Source organism: Vidua macroura, chromosome 1 (assembly GCF_024509145.1).
Source record: "Vidua macroura isolate BioBank_ID:100142 chromosome 1, ASM2450914v1, whole genome shotgun sequence".
In the NCBI taxonomy this organism is placed as follows: domain Eukaryota; kingdom Metazoa; phylum Chordata; class Aves; order Passeriformes; family Viduidae; genus Vidua; species Vidua macroura.
In genome coordinates this window covers 119,325,609-119,342,321 of record NC_071571.1, presented here as the reverse complement: position 1 = coordinate 119,342,321, position 16,713 = coordinate 119,325,609, and the positions used below count along the sequence as shown (strand labels likewise).

At 37.7% G+C, this 16,713-nt stretch overlaps 1 protein-coding gene across 2 annotated transcripts in view; it reads left to right on the top strand.

The window, feature by feature from the left end:
- The first annotated feature begins 589 nt into the window (after window positions 1–589).
- ARMC1 (armadillo repeat containing 1) overlaps window positions 590–16,713 on the top strand; it is a 33,799-nt gene continuing 17,675 nt past the window's right edge. The window contains exons 1-3 of one of the 2 annotated variants that reach the window (XM_053984236.1): window positions 590–771; window positions 3,258–3,458; window positions 7,461–7,552. In XM_053984236.1, coding sequence (XP_053840211.1) covers window positions 3,267–3,458; window positions 7,461–7,552 — 284 coding nt within the window. In that variant the 5' untranslated portion in view covers window positions 590–771; window positions 3,258–3,266. Of the gene's footprint in view, window positions 772–3,254; window positions 3,459–7,460; window positions 7,553–16,713 lie in introns of both variants that reach the window. The other variant, XM_053984247.1, reaches the window with a different exon arrangement.

The following is a 16,713-nucleotide window of genomic DNA, read 5'->3' as shown; positions in this document are numbered from 1 at the left end:
CAGAGGGGGCTGCGTGAAAAAGGGGAACTCAGGGAGAGTTTCTTCGTGCTGAATTGATTTGAGCATTAGAAACTACTGAAAACTTTACTCCAGCATTTTAAAATAAGGTGCGAAGGTTACGTGGAGGAACGAGGAAACAGAAAACCTTTGCCTTTATGGGGATCAAGGATCAAGATGCTGAGCCTGGTGCTGTTAGAGTTTTTTTCGGCCTTAACGGTGCCTTGATTCGATATTAAACCAAATCTAATTTCGGTATCTCGTGGGGTGGGGAATACCCACTTTGGGTTTCAACCCCGGAGATGGGCACTCCCTGTCCATACAGCATCAGGTGTTATTCACACTACATTGTTTTACAGAACACGCTACACTTTATTTGAGCAATAAATTCAAGTTTTGGTGGTAACCGTCTTTGGAGAAAAAAAAATTCCAAAACAAATGGAGCTGCGCGAGGGGCGTGTTCCTAGACTACAGCCCTCGGACTACACCTCCCGGCCTGCACCGCGCCCCTCCCAGGAACAAAGAGCTCCACGATTCGCGGAGGGCCGCTCTCGGTACGCGCCAATCGCGCCGCGCGGTGTTGCGCGGTGCCGGGTCAGAGCGGGCTCCGGTGGGTGGTGCAGGCGCTCTCGTTCCGGTGCTCATCCCGCGGTTCCTCCCGAGCCTCTTCCCGTGCTCCTCCCGCCGCTCTCCGCAGGCCGCGCCGCCCCGCCCCGCGGGACATGGGGGCGCGGAGCTGAGCTGCGAGTCCGCCCAGGGACGGCTTCTGCGACGGTACGGCCCTGCCGGGGAGGGGAACAGGCCGCGCCGGGAAGGACCGTGAGGGGGCGGCGTGTGCGGCCGAGCTCCCCTGCCTTCCAAATACATCCCGGAGCTCCTGTTGCCCGATGGGTGCGGGGCTGAGTCTCCCCCGACTGCGGGGCCTGGGGAGCTGAGTCCCGGGGCCCGGTCCCAGCCGGGCTGAGGCCTCGGCCGCCTAGGGAGGGCTGGCAGCGGAGCTGTGGAGGTTCCTCTCCAGGGCCGCCCCGGCGAGAGCACAAAGCGGAGGGGGAGAGCGGCAGCGAGGCAGAGCTGTGGTGCCTGGGTCAGGCTTTGATCTCAAAGCTACCAAGAGGGGACAGGAGCAGACATCTGGCTCGCTGCTCTGCCGGACTCCTGAATTATAGCTATCTTATTACAACTTTTAAGACCACCTATTTTTTTTTTAATTAAAAAACTCCGGGAAGTGGGCGGAGGCGCGAGTTTTGGTGGAATTGATTGTTGCAGGTCATGGAGGAGGGTGAGGGTTTCAGAGTTAAGGCTTAGGAGAGATGGAGAAGGGTCTGAGGATAAGAGAATCTTGCAATGGTTTGGGTTGGAAGGGACCTTGAAGAGCATCTAGTTCTAAGTCCCCTGCCCTGAGCAGAGACACCTTCCACTAGACCAGGTTGCTCAGAGCTCCATCCAAGTTGGCCTTGAACACTTCTAGGGATTAGGCATCCACAACTTCTCTGGGCAACTTGTTCCAATGCATCACCACCCTGACAGCAATTTCCTCCAATATCTAATCCAAACCTGCCCCTTTTCAGGTTAAAGACATTAGCCCTTGTCCTATCACTATATGCCTTTGTCCCTCTCCATCTTTCTTGCAGCTCCCTTCAGATGAGTGTAGCCTAATGGAATAGGAGGGGATAAAACCTCGTGGGTGGGTTTTTTTCACAGGATTAGAAGTAAAAAGGGAAAAGGTGATCAGGATGGAAAGGGTTATAGGAAGAATCTGGTGCTTGGGACACAGATGTGGAAGTCAGAGACTTTGATTAGCATCAGCTCCACTCCTGACTTGATTTTTAAGTCTTGAATAGTAAGTTCCTTCCTGTACTATGGAAAATAGTTAATAATACTCAACAGAGTTGGTTTGGCTTTGTTTGTTTGGTGGTTTTGTTCACTGAGGTTTTGTTTTGTTTCTTTTATATTAGAGTTTTTTCCTTTGGAAACACAAACTTGTATTGGTTGAGCTACTGTATCTCCCAGTTGATATCTTTTTGATTTCTGATAGTTCAGAGAAATAGTCTGGAAACTAATCATTGGCCTGTACTTTTCACTCTAGCACTCTCCTGAAGTAAGAAGCATTGACTTAGAGGTTAACAGTATTTTTTTCTCTGTGAAAATTTCAGAAATTATTATAATATAAATACATGTTTATGGTTCATTGTTTTTGATGAGTTTGATAAATTTATGTTCCTCAGAAGCCAACCTTCAGTGAAGAAAAGCTATTTAATGTTGGCAAATGATGTTAAAAGAATGTGATCGCTTAAAAATTGTATTTGTTCTTTATTTGTGGGGAAATAAGTGATTTAACAAATTAACAATATGTATTCACTCCCACTTTTGTGCCTTAAGTTACATGGCTGAGTTGGTACTGGCAACAATCAGGACTACAGTTAGCATTTAGTGGTTTCTGAGGCATGAAGAAACTGGGTTTTTATGTCAAGATTTTAGCATTTTCTCTGAACAAACCTATGCTTTTGTTGCCTGTTAAGTAGTTATTATTAAACAGCTCTGCAATCTGATACTCTCACACTAACATGTGTCTCCTTTGAAATTGATCTGGTGGCTTGGACTTCGACTGGAGCAAGGCGTGATCTGCTTGCTCTCTTTTATCGAGGGATACTTGTGAAAAGGAGAAAAAAACAACTCTAACACAGCCTCTAAAGCCCTTTCTACCTTTGAATGTATGGCATTACACTAGTTATTTGATATATAGATGAAGAATAAAGCTTAATGTTCACTGTTCTTGATGCACTGTTAGTATTTTGTTGACTTTTGTGGTTCATTTTTCTATAAAATTTTTGATTGCCAAAGCTACTCTGAAAAGACTTTGGTTTTTGCACCTTTACACAGAAGGATGTTTATAGAGGTCTAGGGTGCCTTGTGAGAAGACTGGATTTATTGAAAACATTTGTCACTAGAGTAAGGAGAAAAAAAACAACACACAAGACTGCCATAAAGATTGACTGGTCTGAAATGACATATGGGAAACAAATAAAAACATTATTATCCAAATATATCTGTTCTCTGCATAGGAAGTTTAGATTTCTAATTTATAAATTTCAGGACCCACATCCTTACCAATTCCATCCACCTACCATGATGAATTCTAGTCCTTGAGTTTTTTATACCTTTTTGTTTTGAACAAATAATTGCCTTTGTGCTTTTTTTTTTTGTCTCTGTTTTAATTGATGATAAATGTTGTGATAGTAGTAATAATTTTTTTTCAGCAGGTATTTTGTATGAATGGTGCAGAAAAGATGAATTCTGCTATGAGTGAGGAGCCTGATGCACTATCTGTGGTTAACCAACTCCGAGATCTAGCAGCTGATCCATTGAACAGACGGGCCATTGTTCAGGATCAAGGATGCCTGCCAGGTCTTATTCTGTTTTTGGACCATCCCAACCCTCAGGTTGTTCATTCAGCTTTACTAGTAAGTATTCTGGAGATAATTTTCTATGTTGGTAGGGCATTTTTAAACTTCATTAAACAAGTTGTTTAAACAAGCAGTTTACAAATGAAACTGTTTAAACAAGTAAAAATGTGAAAAATAGTGCCTGGTTTTATATTATGTTGATATTCATTACATGTATTTTAAAAATGACACATTGTTCCAGGGGATTTTTTTAGAAGATATTAATTTACTTTGCATTTTTTCCCTAGTACAGCTATTTCACTTTTTGTGGAGTGAGGTAAGGACCCTTAAATCTCTTTTTTAAGATGAAGTCATAGAGCTTGGTAGATATGGACAGTGACTTGATTTTCACTTTATAAAAATCAAAATCCAGTCATAGGATAACTTAGGTTAGAAACAAGCTCCCGAGGCAATGTAGTCCTATCCCATGCCCAAATTAGGTGCAATCAGATCACAGCTCATGGTTGTGTTCGCTTGATCTTCAACACCTTGAAGGATGAAGATTCCATAACCTCTCTGGCACACTGTTCCAGCATTTGAACCACCTCATGGTATTAAAAATAAACAAAACCCTCTCAAACCTGAAAGGACCAACCAAAACAATATCTATCAGTATCTAATACAACTTGTTCCAGTTTTTGCCTGTTTCTTCTCATTCTAAACCATAAACGCTGAAGTCCTTGGTTTCTTATCCCAAAGTGTAATATTAGCTTAAAAAAATTATTTCTTGCTTAGAAATGGGGGAAATGAAAGTCAAAATTTAGACATTTCAAGAGCTGAATTAGACTTCTAAGATTTTAAGTTACTGAAGTTTATGTGGTGCTCCTTTCTTTTCAGTTATGTCATTTAATTGTAAAGAATGTGAAAGAACAAAGCTGGCTTTTACATGTGTACATGGCAAGTGTACATTATTATCACTGATGCCTATCTGTACCATAATTCTTTGGTTTTTGTGTTGCTTTCGTAGTGGATATTAGTGGATTTGTTGAAATTATTTTAGTGACTCTGATTTCTTTTGTGTTAGAGGAGGGAGGTCCCATAAGCCAGGAAACCATTTTAGGTTAGTCTTGCCATAGCATTTGGCAGACTGTAATTTTCTTCAGTAGGAGAACATAGATTTGAGTTTACTGTTCTTGGAAATGTGTTGCATTGGTTTTCTTCCCAGTGTAGTTTCCTTAGGCTGTGATCTTAAAAGAAGTTCTTGTTTGGATGTCCCACTATCTTTTTCCTTCCTTTGTTATGCTAGGCTCTGTATTCTCACTGCCTGCATGAGATTCACAAATCAGTCTCTTGATCATGTTACAAAAACTAGTTCTACATGAAAGGACTGGTTTTGTCAAGAGTAATCCACTTTGCAGTGTATTCCACAGCCACTGGTACTACTCAAGTTATGTTGAAAGGAAATCTTGGGTGAGGATGGGAGGCAGATGGGTTGTTGCATGTAGTGGTAACCTACAGTTAGAGTGGTTTAAGAATCAGGATTTAGAGACCAGGATGTGGCTGCAATGAGAAATGGATCAATTTACTGTGAATACATGTTCTGGTCTGGTACTCAGACTCCTTGTGTTAATGAGTTCTTGAACTGCTTAGGTTCTGAAGGTGTAACTATCTTTGCTGACAACTTTTTAGACTTCATGTTTTATATTTTTCCATTCTGAAAAGTCTTTTTGTTTTTGTAGTCATCCTGTTGGTTAAAAAGTGCTTCCTTTTGAATGGGAGTAGTTAAAAGTAATGATCTTCCATTAAATATGTACCTAATAAAGGGATGTGCAGCACTGACTTTAAATTTCTTCTTGTACTGCTCAGAAATTCCTGTACTTGAAATTGTAATAATCTGTATGAATCATAATAGTTCCATATTTAACTTTTTTGATGTGTTGTAGAACTTTTCAGGGAGGGTGTTTTTCTTTGTATCTGATGAAGAATTGATATATATGTTCTATATATTTCTGTTTCTGGTTTTCTCTAGTCTTGATTTCAGAAATTCTTTATGAGATACTTCAAATATTAGAAGTTTTGAATGATTTATAAAAAAAAAAATCAGAAGTAACACAGGCAATATTATTATTATTATTTCTTCCCCTCTTAAATTTGGACTAAAATTTTATGAAACAGGACCTTGAAGTTAAGGAACTATAAAATTTCACATAAAAACCATCAAAGATGTCTTTTTATCAAGACTGGCAGCAGTGTATTTTATGTTAAAGTATGCAGGCAGTCCTATTCCATATGTTGAACTTACTTGATGAACTCACTTATGTGAGCCTTAAAGCTAACACAGGTAAGTGTTTAGCTGAACAGAAGCTGAGCCAAAGTTTTTCTATGCTTTCAGTGTACTGTGTTTAATAAGTGTAAATGTTCTTTGAAGAGATACCTTTGTATCTCCTGTGGGAGGCAGGAGGGATGGGAGCTTCCTACTGTTGAAAAGTTGGTCTCATGACTTTGGCTTTATTTGAGCTGTGACTCAAAAAATTAGCTGTTGATGATAAATGTTTTTCCTGTCCAGCTGAGTTGCACGCTTACTAAACTGCCAGAATAAAAATGAGAAACTTGTTGCACCAGCAAGGATACATTTCATAGCATGCAAGTTAGTTGAGAGGTATCATTTAGGTATTTACCCATAGTTGAAAAGTAAGATAATAAATGGATATACAACATTTATAAGCTGCTACTATTGATACTGGTCCGCATCAGGAAATAACAAAAATCACATCTCAGGTTCTTACCATGCCAGACAGCAGCCAGAGTTTCTTGAAAGGCAATAAAATGGTCTTGTGAATTTTACCTGATATGTGCTGGAGATGACTTGGAAAAAACAAACCCCCATGATTAGTCCTCTATTCCTGAAGGGATTAAGGAGCATGTTATTTTTAAAGCAGTTACTGTGCAGTGTAGCTGCTACATGGCTATATATAAAGAGTTGGTGTGCTTCTAAACCTTGTGTCACAAACTCCGTTTTACGAGTCATTGTATTTGTGTATTGCAGGATTTTTCAAGTGCAGTTCTTGTACCTACATCAGTAAAACACCTTTGGAGGCTCCTTCTAAGAAAACTTTCTCAGCACAAACAATAGATGTCTCATGCAAAGAAGGACCGACATTTTAATTGGAAGAGTGTTATATTAGGAGGTCATATGAATATGCAGTTACCAGCTGGGGTCAACAGTGTAAAGTTGTGCAAAGAATCTACCTTGAAAGTCAAGTAAACAAAACCTTGAGCAACAAATAAGTGCAATTTCCCAGTTTAGGTCACAGTAAGCTAAGAAGCTTGTTGCTGCTAGTCTTATTCCTGTATGGAATGATGAAATTGCAGTTAGTCTTCAAAAGCTTACACTTGTGTTAGACCTCTTGTTTGTGGACAGTAGGAATTTGGTAGTGGTGAGGTTTCTATTTCTAGTACTGGGGGAGTCCACAGAATTGATGGAAATTATACTGGAAGCATCATGTATAAAAACTACTTTAGATCTCAGGTCACATAAATGTTTATTGGAAGGGACTTCTGGAAGTCATTCACTTCAGTTTCCTGTTTGAATTGGGACTGTCACCAGCACTCAAGCAGGTCAGTTGTAGCTTTGTCTCGTTCATTCTGCAGTTCCACTAGGTTGTCTGTTCCAGTGTTGTACTACCTTCAGAGGAAAAAAGCTTTTTATAATACCTGATTTGAACTTCCCAAGCTACAGTTTGTGGCTGTTCCCCCTTGTCTGCTGCTGTAGAGGAAAGTTGGGCTCGACCATCTTTGTAAAAGCTTCTTGCATAGCTGTAGACAGCTGGTAAATTGTTCCTTAGGCTCTCAGCTGGTATAAGCAAACCCAGTCTCTCAACCTTTTCTCATAGATTAGATATTCTGTGCTTTCTGTGTATTTATAAAAATAATATAATTTTTTGATGTTCGTAGTAGGTGATAATTCTTTCTCTTCCTACTAGAACTGCCTCTGTGGCTGTTTTGCAGATGTGCACTGACAGAAATGACTGGTAATGTACTGGATGTGTTGCTAATCTGCTGTGGTCCTCTTTCTTTTAGGCTCTCCGCTATTTGGCTGAGTGCCGTGTCAACAGAGAAAAGATGAAAAGTGAATTGGGTATGATGCTCAGCTTACAGAATGTAATACAAAAGTAAGTTTACAATGGGATGTTGGATCCAAACCTTGTAAACGTGTAATTGTGATACAAAGTGAAACTTGGACTGAATTTGTATACTAAGTTTCTAATATTTCCTTCTTGAAATTATGTGACTGCAAGCAATTAATGATTTTCATTTTATGGTATTTTGAAGTAGTCAAGAAATATTGATTTGCAGGTCATTTGCCAAACAAGAAGTTTTTTTTGCCTTGTTACATGATAACTAATTTTGTCCCTTTGCTTCAGGTTTTCTTATAATCCTTCTCATTATTGCATAAGGGTGCCTTGCAGTAGTAGATTTAAAGAAATAGCTTGGCATCTGCCACATTTCTTCTTTGAACCCCACCTTTAGGTAGGGAATTTGTTTCAGTGTATTTTTGGAAGTACGTATCTGCAGTTCTGTGTTGAGAGAACATGTTGCAGATGGAGTAGAATTTAATGAGGTTCGTAGTGGTCTCTGATATCTTTGTATGAGGTGTCAGATAGGTTTTGTCTCTTAAAATTTGTGATTGTTGGATCTTCTCAAGATTTCTAACTGCTGAGTCTTTGAGTACTGGAAGATCTCTTTGTACATGCACACTGGAGATGATGCACGTGTGCACTTAATCAACAGAAATTTATGTGATTAAGGTGAATCACTATTCAAAAGAAACCCCAACAGCCTTCTTCAAAGATTAGTCTCTCATAGCAGAAATCAACTTGCCATCAAACTATCTGAAGGTGATTATTTTACACACAGTTTGGTAGTGCTCTGTTGGAGCTCTGGACTTTGGAGATGTGAGGAGCTGTTCCATGGGGGAGGAGAAAAGTAATGTTGCTGCATTGAGATGTCTCAGATGAATGTTTAAAACAATTATTTAGAATAGGGTAAACTACAAGTGGAATTGTATATTAAATATTTAAGTAGAAAAGTTTTGATTATTTTAATATGTTAGTTGAACCTCTGTCACTTGTGCTGTAGATGCATGAATTTTTTTTAGAAAAACACAAGGCTAGACACTGCTACTTCCTTCATCCCACAGCCCCGCCAATTCTTGGAGCTGTGTCCTGTTATCACAGAATGTTAAGGGGTTGGAATGGACCTTAAGGATCATTTAGCCCCTACCCTCTAGACCAAGTTGCTCAAGTCCTTATCCAACCTGGATTTGAACACTGTCAGGGTTGGGGTACCCACAACCTCCCTGGGCAACCTGTTCCAGTGCCTAACCACTGTCACTGTAAATAATTTCTTCCTAATATCTAACCTCTTTCAATTTGTAATTTCAATTAGTTAGCACTGTGTCCTATTGCTACAGTTCCTGATGAAGAGTCCCTCTCTGGTTTCCCAGTAGGCCCTGTCAAATACTGAAAGGTTACAATGAGGTTTCCACCCAACCTTCTCTTCTCCAAGCTGAAGAGCCGCAGCTTCCTCAGCCTGTCTTTGTAAGGGAGGTGCTCCAGTCCTCTTATCAGCTTTGCAGCCCTCCTCTGGACTTGTTCCAACATTCTGTGTCCTTCTTATGTTGGTGGCACTGGAATTGTGCTCAGCAGTTCAGGTGGAGTCTCACAAGAGCAGAGTAGAGGGGGAGAATCACCTCCTTCAACCTGCTGGCCACACTGCTTATGGTGCAGCCCAGGATTTGGGATTAGTATTGGATATTACAGGATTATTGTTGTATTTCCCTCTTTCTGACACTCCTTATCTGTACGTGTGAACCTGAAGGAGGGGAAATTATGGTTTGTACTTAAGTTCTGTGTGATCTAGGAAATATTCCTACTGTTTACCTTTAAGGACTTCATTAATTATGCTGAAGCTAAAGACAGTTATGTATTGGTATGGAATTCAGCATTATGCCTGAGTGTCATCTTATGATTCACCAGTTATGCAAAACACAAGGATTTAAAACATGTGTCTTAAAAAGAAAAATAAATGAAGTTACTAAAATTTAGAAGAGATGTGTCAATTTCTTAAAAATAGTGTAATAATTATAACTTTTGAAGTGATAGGTGTTCTAATATGATACATAGAGAGAAAAATGGAATTAAGTCTTACGATATTCACCTTTTCTAAGGACAAGCATAATTAAGTGAAATATACAGGAGTCTTTGCTACTTTCAGAGTAACAATAAGACCTGAAACATTTAGGTAATAACAGAAGCATGTGTTTCAAAAGAACTTACTTTTAGTATAGATTACATGCCTATTTAGAGTGCAGAGACATCCTGAAAAAGTTGAGAGGAGAATGGTAGTGTAGCTTGCAAATATTACTTGGGAAACATTAAAGAATTTTATGGAAAGCTCTTCAACATTTTTTCCTAGGTTTCAATTTCAAGGGCCAAAAGAGTGAAGTTCAGATATATGTAGAAAATGAGAGATAAGTCAATGAAAACTGGAAATCTTGTAGGTGTTTCTTTTTTTTTTTTTTTTTTTTTTTTCTAGAAAGCTCTTTGGCAACAGTAAGAACATACGTTTGATTTGTATGCATGTAACATTTGGAAAGTGTGATATCATGAAAATTTAAATACATAGCATCTTCAACCACAAGACTTTGTCATGTGCTTGTCAGGATTTTAGGTTTTAATGTTGACAGGAAATGCTGAAGTTGAGTTTTGTACTGCCTGCATAAATATGGGCAAAGATGGTAGAAAAGTACCGAGAAGATAAATGTAGAATTACTTATATCACAATCAGGTTTTGGGTTGTGGGGTTTTTTGTTAGAAAGTCTATAGGGCAGTAAACAAGGTCTCTGCTGTCTTTGATTTGCTTTACAAAATGCAGGTTCTAGCTTATAATTGATTTCAGTTTACCAGAAGATGATGTAGTCTGTTGAACTGAAACTAGGCATTAATAGATACTTTGGTCTAAAGTACTTCATGCTCTCTGTTCCCGTGTACTTTCCAGAATCTGTGTATTTAACTCATTGCTTTATCTACAATTTTTTTTTATTTTCAGAATTTAATTTGGGATTTAATTTTTATTTTTGGTAATATGGTACAAAAATGCAAAAAAAAATTGTACAAAAAAGATAGGAGCTTCTGTCAGAATTCTGCTTTTCCTGTTTTTGTTTCTTTCTTTCAGGTGAGACAGAACCCAGCATCTAGTCACTGGCTTTTTGCTTCTGACAGATGATGCACATCCTGCCATCTGAATAGTTCCTTTTCACCAATGATTTTTCAACACTCACTGTCCATTTTCTCACTTAACTAAATAATATACAGTGGCTTTCCCTGTTCAGTACTGATTTATGACAAACTGTATTCTGCCACTGATAAAGCTGTGGTATGTCTTCTCAAGCAATGAAATGGAATGCAGGCAAATCACAAACTGAATAATTGTCATATTTCAAACTTAAGTTTATGTTCAGCAGTGCTGAACTGATGCTGTGCTAGGAAGTTGAGGTTTTTTAGCATTCCAGGTTTTTTTTGCTGTCAGTTACGCAAATCCTGAAATTTGAGGGCTTTTCTTACCAAGGCTTCATAAGCCTTGAGGGTTTCTGTGTGAGAGACCTCAAGTTCAGATATAGAATTTTTTCTCATAACCTAAGTGCAGTTCATAACAAGTCTAACAGATCTTTAAATGATCAATGCCATCAACTGGAAAGTAGTTGGAATTGGTTTTCTGCTGATGGCATCTTGTAGTAGTACATGGGAGCCTCAGGCACAAGCCCCAACCCTTCCATTGCAAGTAATACACAACCAATGGGAAAAGGCTATGCCACTTAACTAAACTCAGTATCATGATGGCAAAGGACTACTTCTTTCATGGAGAACTACTGATGATGAGAGTTGAAACTGAGTGCCACCTGTTTATCCAATCACAGAATGGCCTGGGTTGGAAGGGACCTTAAAGATCATCTAGTTCCAGTCCCCTGCCTTGGGCAGGGACACCTTGACCAGGTTGCTTGGAATGCCATCCAACTTGGCCTTGAACACTTCTAGGGTTGGGGAATCCACAGCTTCTCTGGGGAGCCTGTGCCAATGCCTCACCACCTTCACAGTAAAGAATTTCTCCTTTGCTAGGGATCTCAGTGATAAGCAGTAAATTGCACTGCATCATGAACAATGAGTAGGAAATACTTGAGACATCTGAGTTCAATAGTTCTTTGAGGTACCTTCATGTCTTCTTCTGTGGCTTACCAGTCTTCTAGTATTATCTGATCAATTTTTTGCTGTTTTGCTTATTCTAAGTGTCAAAGCTCAGTTGTGAAAATCATGTTGCTACTCAAAAGTGTTGTCTGGCTGACTCCTTAGTTGATGCTATGCTTAAGGAACAAAGAATAGGTTTCAGGTTCACTGTGACTGATTTTCAAGGCATATGAACACTAGATTTTGCTAACAGAAGAGTAACAAATTTTAAATGTAGATCCTGGAAGTTACAGGTTCTACAGAAGTATGGCATGTCAGCTCTGAGGAGTACAGAATGAAAATTTGATGGCAGGTAGATATTTTTACGTTTAGGATTTATTTTCTGAGTGAACTTGATTTGGAACACATGACTTTCTAAGCTTCTTCATGTGAAAGACTTTATATACGTTCACATTTTCTAGGACATATGAAGCGCTGTTTCAGCTTTCATGGAATACTTCAAAACATTTTTCAAGTATAAAAATTTCTGCTGTTCTTGCTGCTTTTTTCCTTAGCAAGGGTGATTTTTTTTTGTTTTGTTCACCTACATCTGCTTAATTTTAAGTGAAACTTGAGGCATTTTTCCATGTTATATCTAGGAATAAACAATTGTGTTGGAGAGATATCAGACCTTTAAAATCTCTACCTGGAGGTTTCCAAACTTCTCTTTTTTTAAATGGTTGATATTACAAAAACCTTACACTTTCTTATCATGTGTATGTGCAGAAGCGTTTGCATAAATAGGTAAAAAAAGGTAGAAGAGATTGAAGCTCTTTGAATACTGGTGTTTCATTGTATTTCAGCAGTCATCAGCAGTAATTTAATATTGAAAACTGGTTTACTTGCTGGCTTTATGAATTGTGTAGAGGACTTAATGTGTCCATATGGACTTTCTAAAATGTTATTAGCAGCTTCTAGAATTAAAATTAATTAAGATTTATTGCCTACAAGGAAATACACTAATTTGTGTTCAGAGTGAAAGTGTCTTTTGATGGACAATAAAGGTCAAAGTTCATAATTTTTCATAATCTTTATGAGCAGCATAATGGTACTGTTTCAGTATAACTAGTCTGTATTTAAAAAAAAACCCACTGATGAAGAGTTAATGTACTAAATAGCTCTTATTATGGAATGGCAAATTACTGAGAGTAAAATTCCAATTACTTAGCTAAAAGAGCTTTTCAAGATAGTCTTCCTTTGCCAGGTTGTCAGATTTAACAAGCTGAACTAAATCCAGTGCATTAATCAGCTCTTCCAATTTATTACTTGCCTAAGAAGATTAGGGCAATTAATATGTGTTTAATTAGAGTCCCTTGCAGATCTGGTAAAATACATGCAGTCTATAATTGCTGACTTCTTACTCAGTTTTAATTTTTGGTAGTCTTAATTACCTGTGCTTTTTGAAAATTTAATTATTCATTGAAACCAGCAAATTTTAAATTTATGATATCTGACAAAAAAAAAAAAAGCAAAAACCAAGTATTTCAGATACTATTTGTTAAAATTTAAATAGTAGGGATGTAGCATCACAATAGTTTTATAATTTTTTTTGTTGTGTGGCATACTATTTTCTCTTCTCTGTGAGAAAGACAGGGCAAAGGCCATATCTTAATTAGGAAGCAGGCAAACTATGTATTTAAAGGGATATCTGATGATTAAAGGGAAGTTGCCATATAGCTTCAACATTATACTTTGTGAGAAATTACACTTAAAAATGCATTAAATGTAAGAAATTTACAGTTTTTTTGTTATTAAGTGGAATACTTAAATTTTGATCTACAAAGTAGAAGGAAACAGCTTTTTATAAAATGTAGAAATTTTATTTTTCTCTACCTGAATCACTTAGTAATGCTGTTTTTGTAATCCTTGGCATGTGAGGTTTCTTTAACACGTCAAAGTTGAGAAACAGTTGAGATTGGGTAATGGGAATCACGATTCTGTTTCATAATCATTTTTTTCAACTCTACACTACTTGTGATTCTGCACTGAGAAGTTGTGTTTTTGGAGAAAAACGTGATTATCCTAGGGTTTGGATTTTCATGTGAGCAGTAGGTTCCAAAAACTTAGTCACTATTTCCAAATTGTAGTGTATCACCTGAAGAATAATACACATACCTCTGTTCCATGTTAACTTTCCTGGCGTTTCCTTTCCTGTTATTTTTCCCAATAAAATGACACCCTTGGTTGCTGCTGCATCTCTGGGCTGTGGGGCTCCAGTGTATTTATTGCTGGAGCAATGTGTTAATAGAAGGTCACAGCAGCAAGACGCCTGCAGGCTGTTCTGCTCAGCATTGTTAAGCAAAATAGCTTAATATTCCCCTCTCTCCTCCATACCCTGAGTTTCTTTAAAGAATGTTTTTGTTGTATATTTTCTAAATGGTACAAGTTTTGGCAATAGATTGTTTCTTAAGTTACTTTTAACAAAGCATCCTTTGCCCCTTCCCCCCAAAACAAAACAATGAAACAATGAAATATTACAAAATGTAGGAAACATCAGTATGTCCTCTTTAAAAATGCCACATTATTTGTTCTAAGTAACTGAAGGTTCCTTTTGTCTATCAAAGGCTTTCTGGTATTTGAAAGAGGTTATATCTAGGGGGGAGGGTTTAATGTAGTGAGCTACCTCAGTTAGGTGTGTTCTCAGTACAAGTTCTGCTCTTTTTGTTTATGGCAAACTAACAAACAAAAAAACAACTAACAACTTTGGTTCAGCAGTCTTTGTTTCCTTTAGTGTATTTCAGTGTTAGTTAACCGTATAGGAAGTTATGATCTCAACACAGAGGTCCAGGCACAGGAACAACTGATGACAAATAAAACACGAAAAGCGTTAGTTAAAATCCTACTGTTACAATATTGGTATTAAGTTAGACTTCAGTCATAATGTAATAGGATTTCTGGGAGAATCTTTTGGCTGCTGTGAGGTAAGGAAATAAGGTTTAAAGTCTTGGAAAGATGGATGTCATTTGTAAGAATAGTTAAACACTGGATTGTCAGCAAATCAAATGTAACTAGCAATTTACATGTTGAAATACTACTGTGAGTTTATATTTTGCATGAGTTAATATACCTTAGCAGTTGTGTAAATATCTGTTCTAAAGGTTTGTTTTGAGAGGTACAACTTAGGATAAGCTTACTGTTTGTGTGTAGAGTTGATCACAAAAAAATACAAAAGCATGACCCAATGGAGGGGTCTTCTTTGTGTCCTAACAAGATGTACCTTTAATGTTAGTGGAGTTTTTTTATTTTTTGTTTATCTCAGGACCTCTCTACAGTCAGAGACATTACACAGTCATAATTTCTACTTGCATGCAATTTGCTTAGTGAGCTCTACATGATTGGTACTGTTTCTGTACTCAACAGTTTAGGTGTTTGTTAGTATCTAGTTTTGGATTTTGTGTTTTCTATTCTTTTTATTATGTCATGTTTGTGTAATTTCTATTACAATATTTTTGACTACAATCAGAAATACAGTTTAGTTTTGCCCTTTGTTCTCCAAGCTACTGCTTTTACCTCACAGTGTTCCACTTGATGTCTGGCACTTTTATCAGGATTGTTGGTTGTTCAGCTTTACCCTGCCTGATGTCTGTCTCACTGTAGTCCATGTACAGTGCTTCCATGGACTTTTCAGAGTACCAGTTCAGTACATACTGGTTCAATGGAGCAGCTTTTACTCTGCTCTGTCAAAGCATTTGCAGGCTCCATGAAACAGCAGAACTTTTGTTACTGCTTTCTGTGTGGCACTTGCAATTGATAAAAAACTTTCTCTGACACCACAGCGCTTGCTTGCATTTCAACAGTTTCTTTTGCCTCTTCTTTAATAGAAATGTTTCTTTTTCTTGGCATTTTGAGAATTTCATGTTGACTAATTGACAAATAGGTAACAAAATAAGTAGTTGTTAATGCAGTGTTTTTATAAAGACTACCTGCAAGTTCCTCAAAATCATGGCCTTTGGTTGGTTTACAATGACTGGCTTAAGAATATGATAAGCAATGAAAGTAATTACCTATCCATTGAGGTGCCTAAGTTCTACAATGGTGATTTATGTGCAATTACCAGATCGTAGGTTCTGAAGCCTGGAAGAGAATTTTCAGTACCTCTTACTGAGTAAATAGGCATTATTCTTGCTTTTCTGACAGAGGGAGGGCCACAGTCATAATTGCTTTGAGTGCTTTCTGTTTAAATGGGGAAAAAAAACAGTTAAGTTAAAAATGAGCTAGTTGATTTTCACTGTAGGCAAGAAATTCTGTGATGAGTATTGCAGAATTTTACAAATAGAGAACCTTGAAAAACTGAGAAAAGGTTATTAAGTATAAAATAACTTTATTAAAAAACTTTTGTTTAAAAGCCTTTTGTGCTCAATAGGCTGTCTTAACCAGTTTCTTCTTTATTTAGAAATTGGCTGGAACAGGGAGTTAAATATTTTAGGAAGTCATTTAAACTTAAGATGTTTTACTTCCTTTTTTTTTTTTTTTTTTTGCAGACTTTATATTAAAACAAATGTGGAACTCAGAAACGTTGATTATAAAAAAATGAAGTGGTTTACAGAGTGAGACACAATATTATGATAAGTTAAAAAATAATAGAATCCGAGTTGATATTTAAATAACTGCTGACTGTAGGATAGGAAACAAATACTATAATGCTGAACTGAGTGCCTCAAGATCTGCCTGACATGGTGTGCCAAAAGGCAGCTTCTTTTCTTTCTGTGATGCAGTTCTGTACCTGTGTGAAAGAGTAGAGATTTAAGTGGATTGGCAGAAGAGTCAGGATTAGTAATGGCAACACAGAATGCCTTTAATGCTCAATAAACCTTGTCATCAGCTGGTGGTGAAAGCATTTCAGAAATACAGTGACCTTCTCTGGTTACTATTGAGTTTATAAGAAAAAGTGCTGAGGTAGATTCTTCAGTATGCTGACTTTTACTGATGCTTACTAAAATTAAGAGCTAAGATGCTTTGAAATCAAAGCAACAAATTGTGTGGTGAAGTATTTAATACTAGTGCAGGTGTGGATTGACAGTATTGTAGGCTGGAGCAATTTACTTACAAAA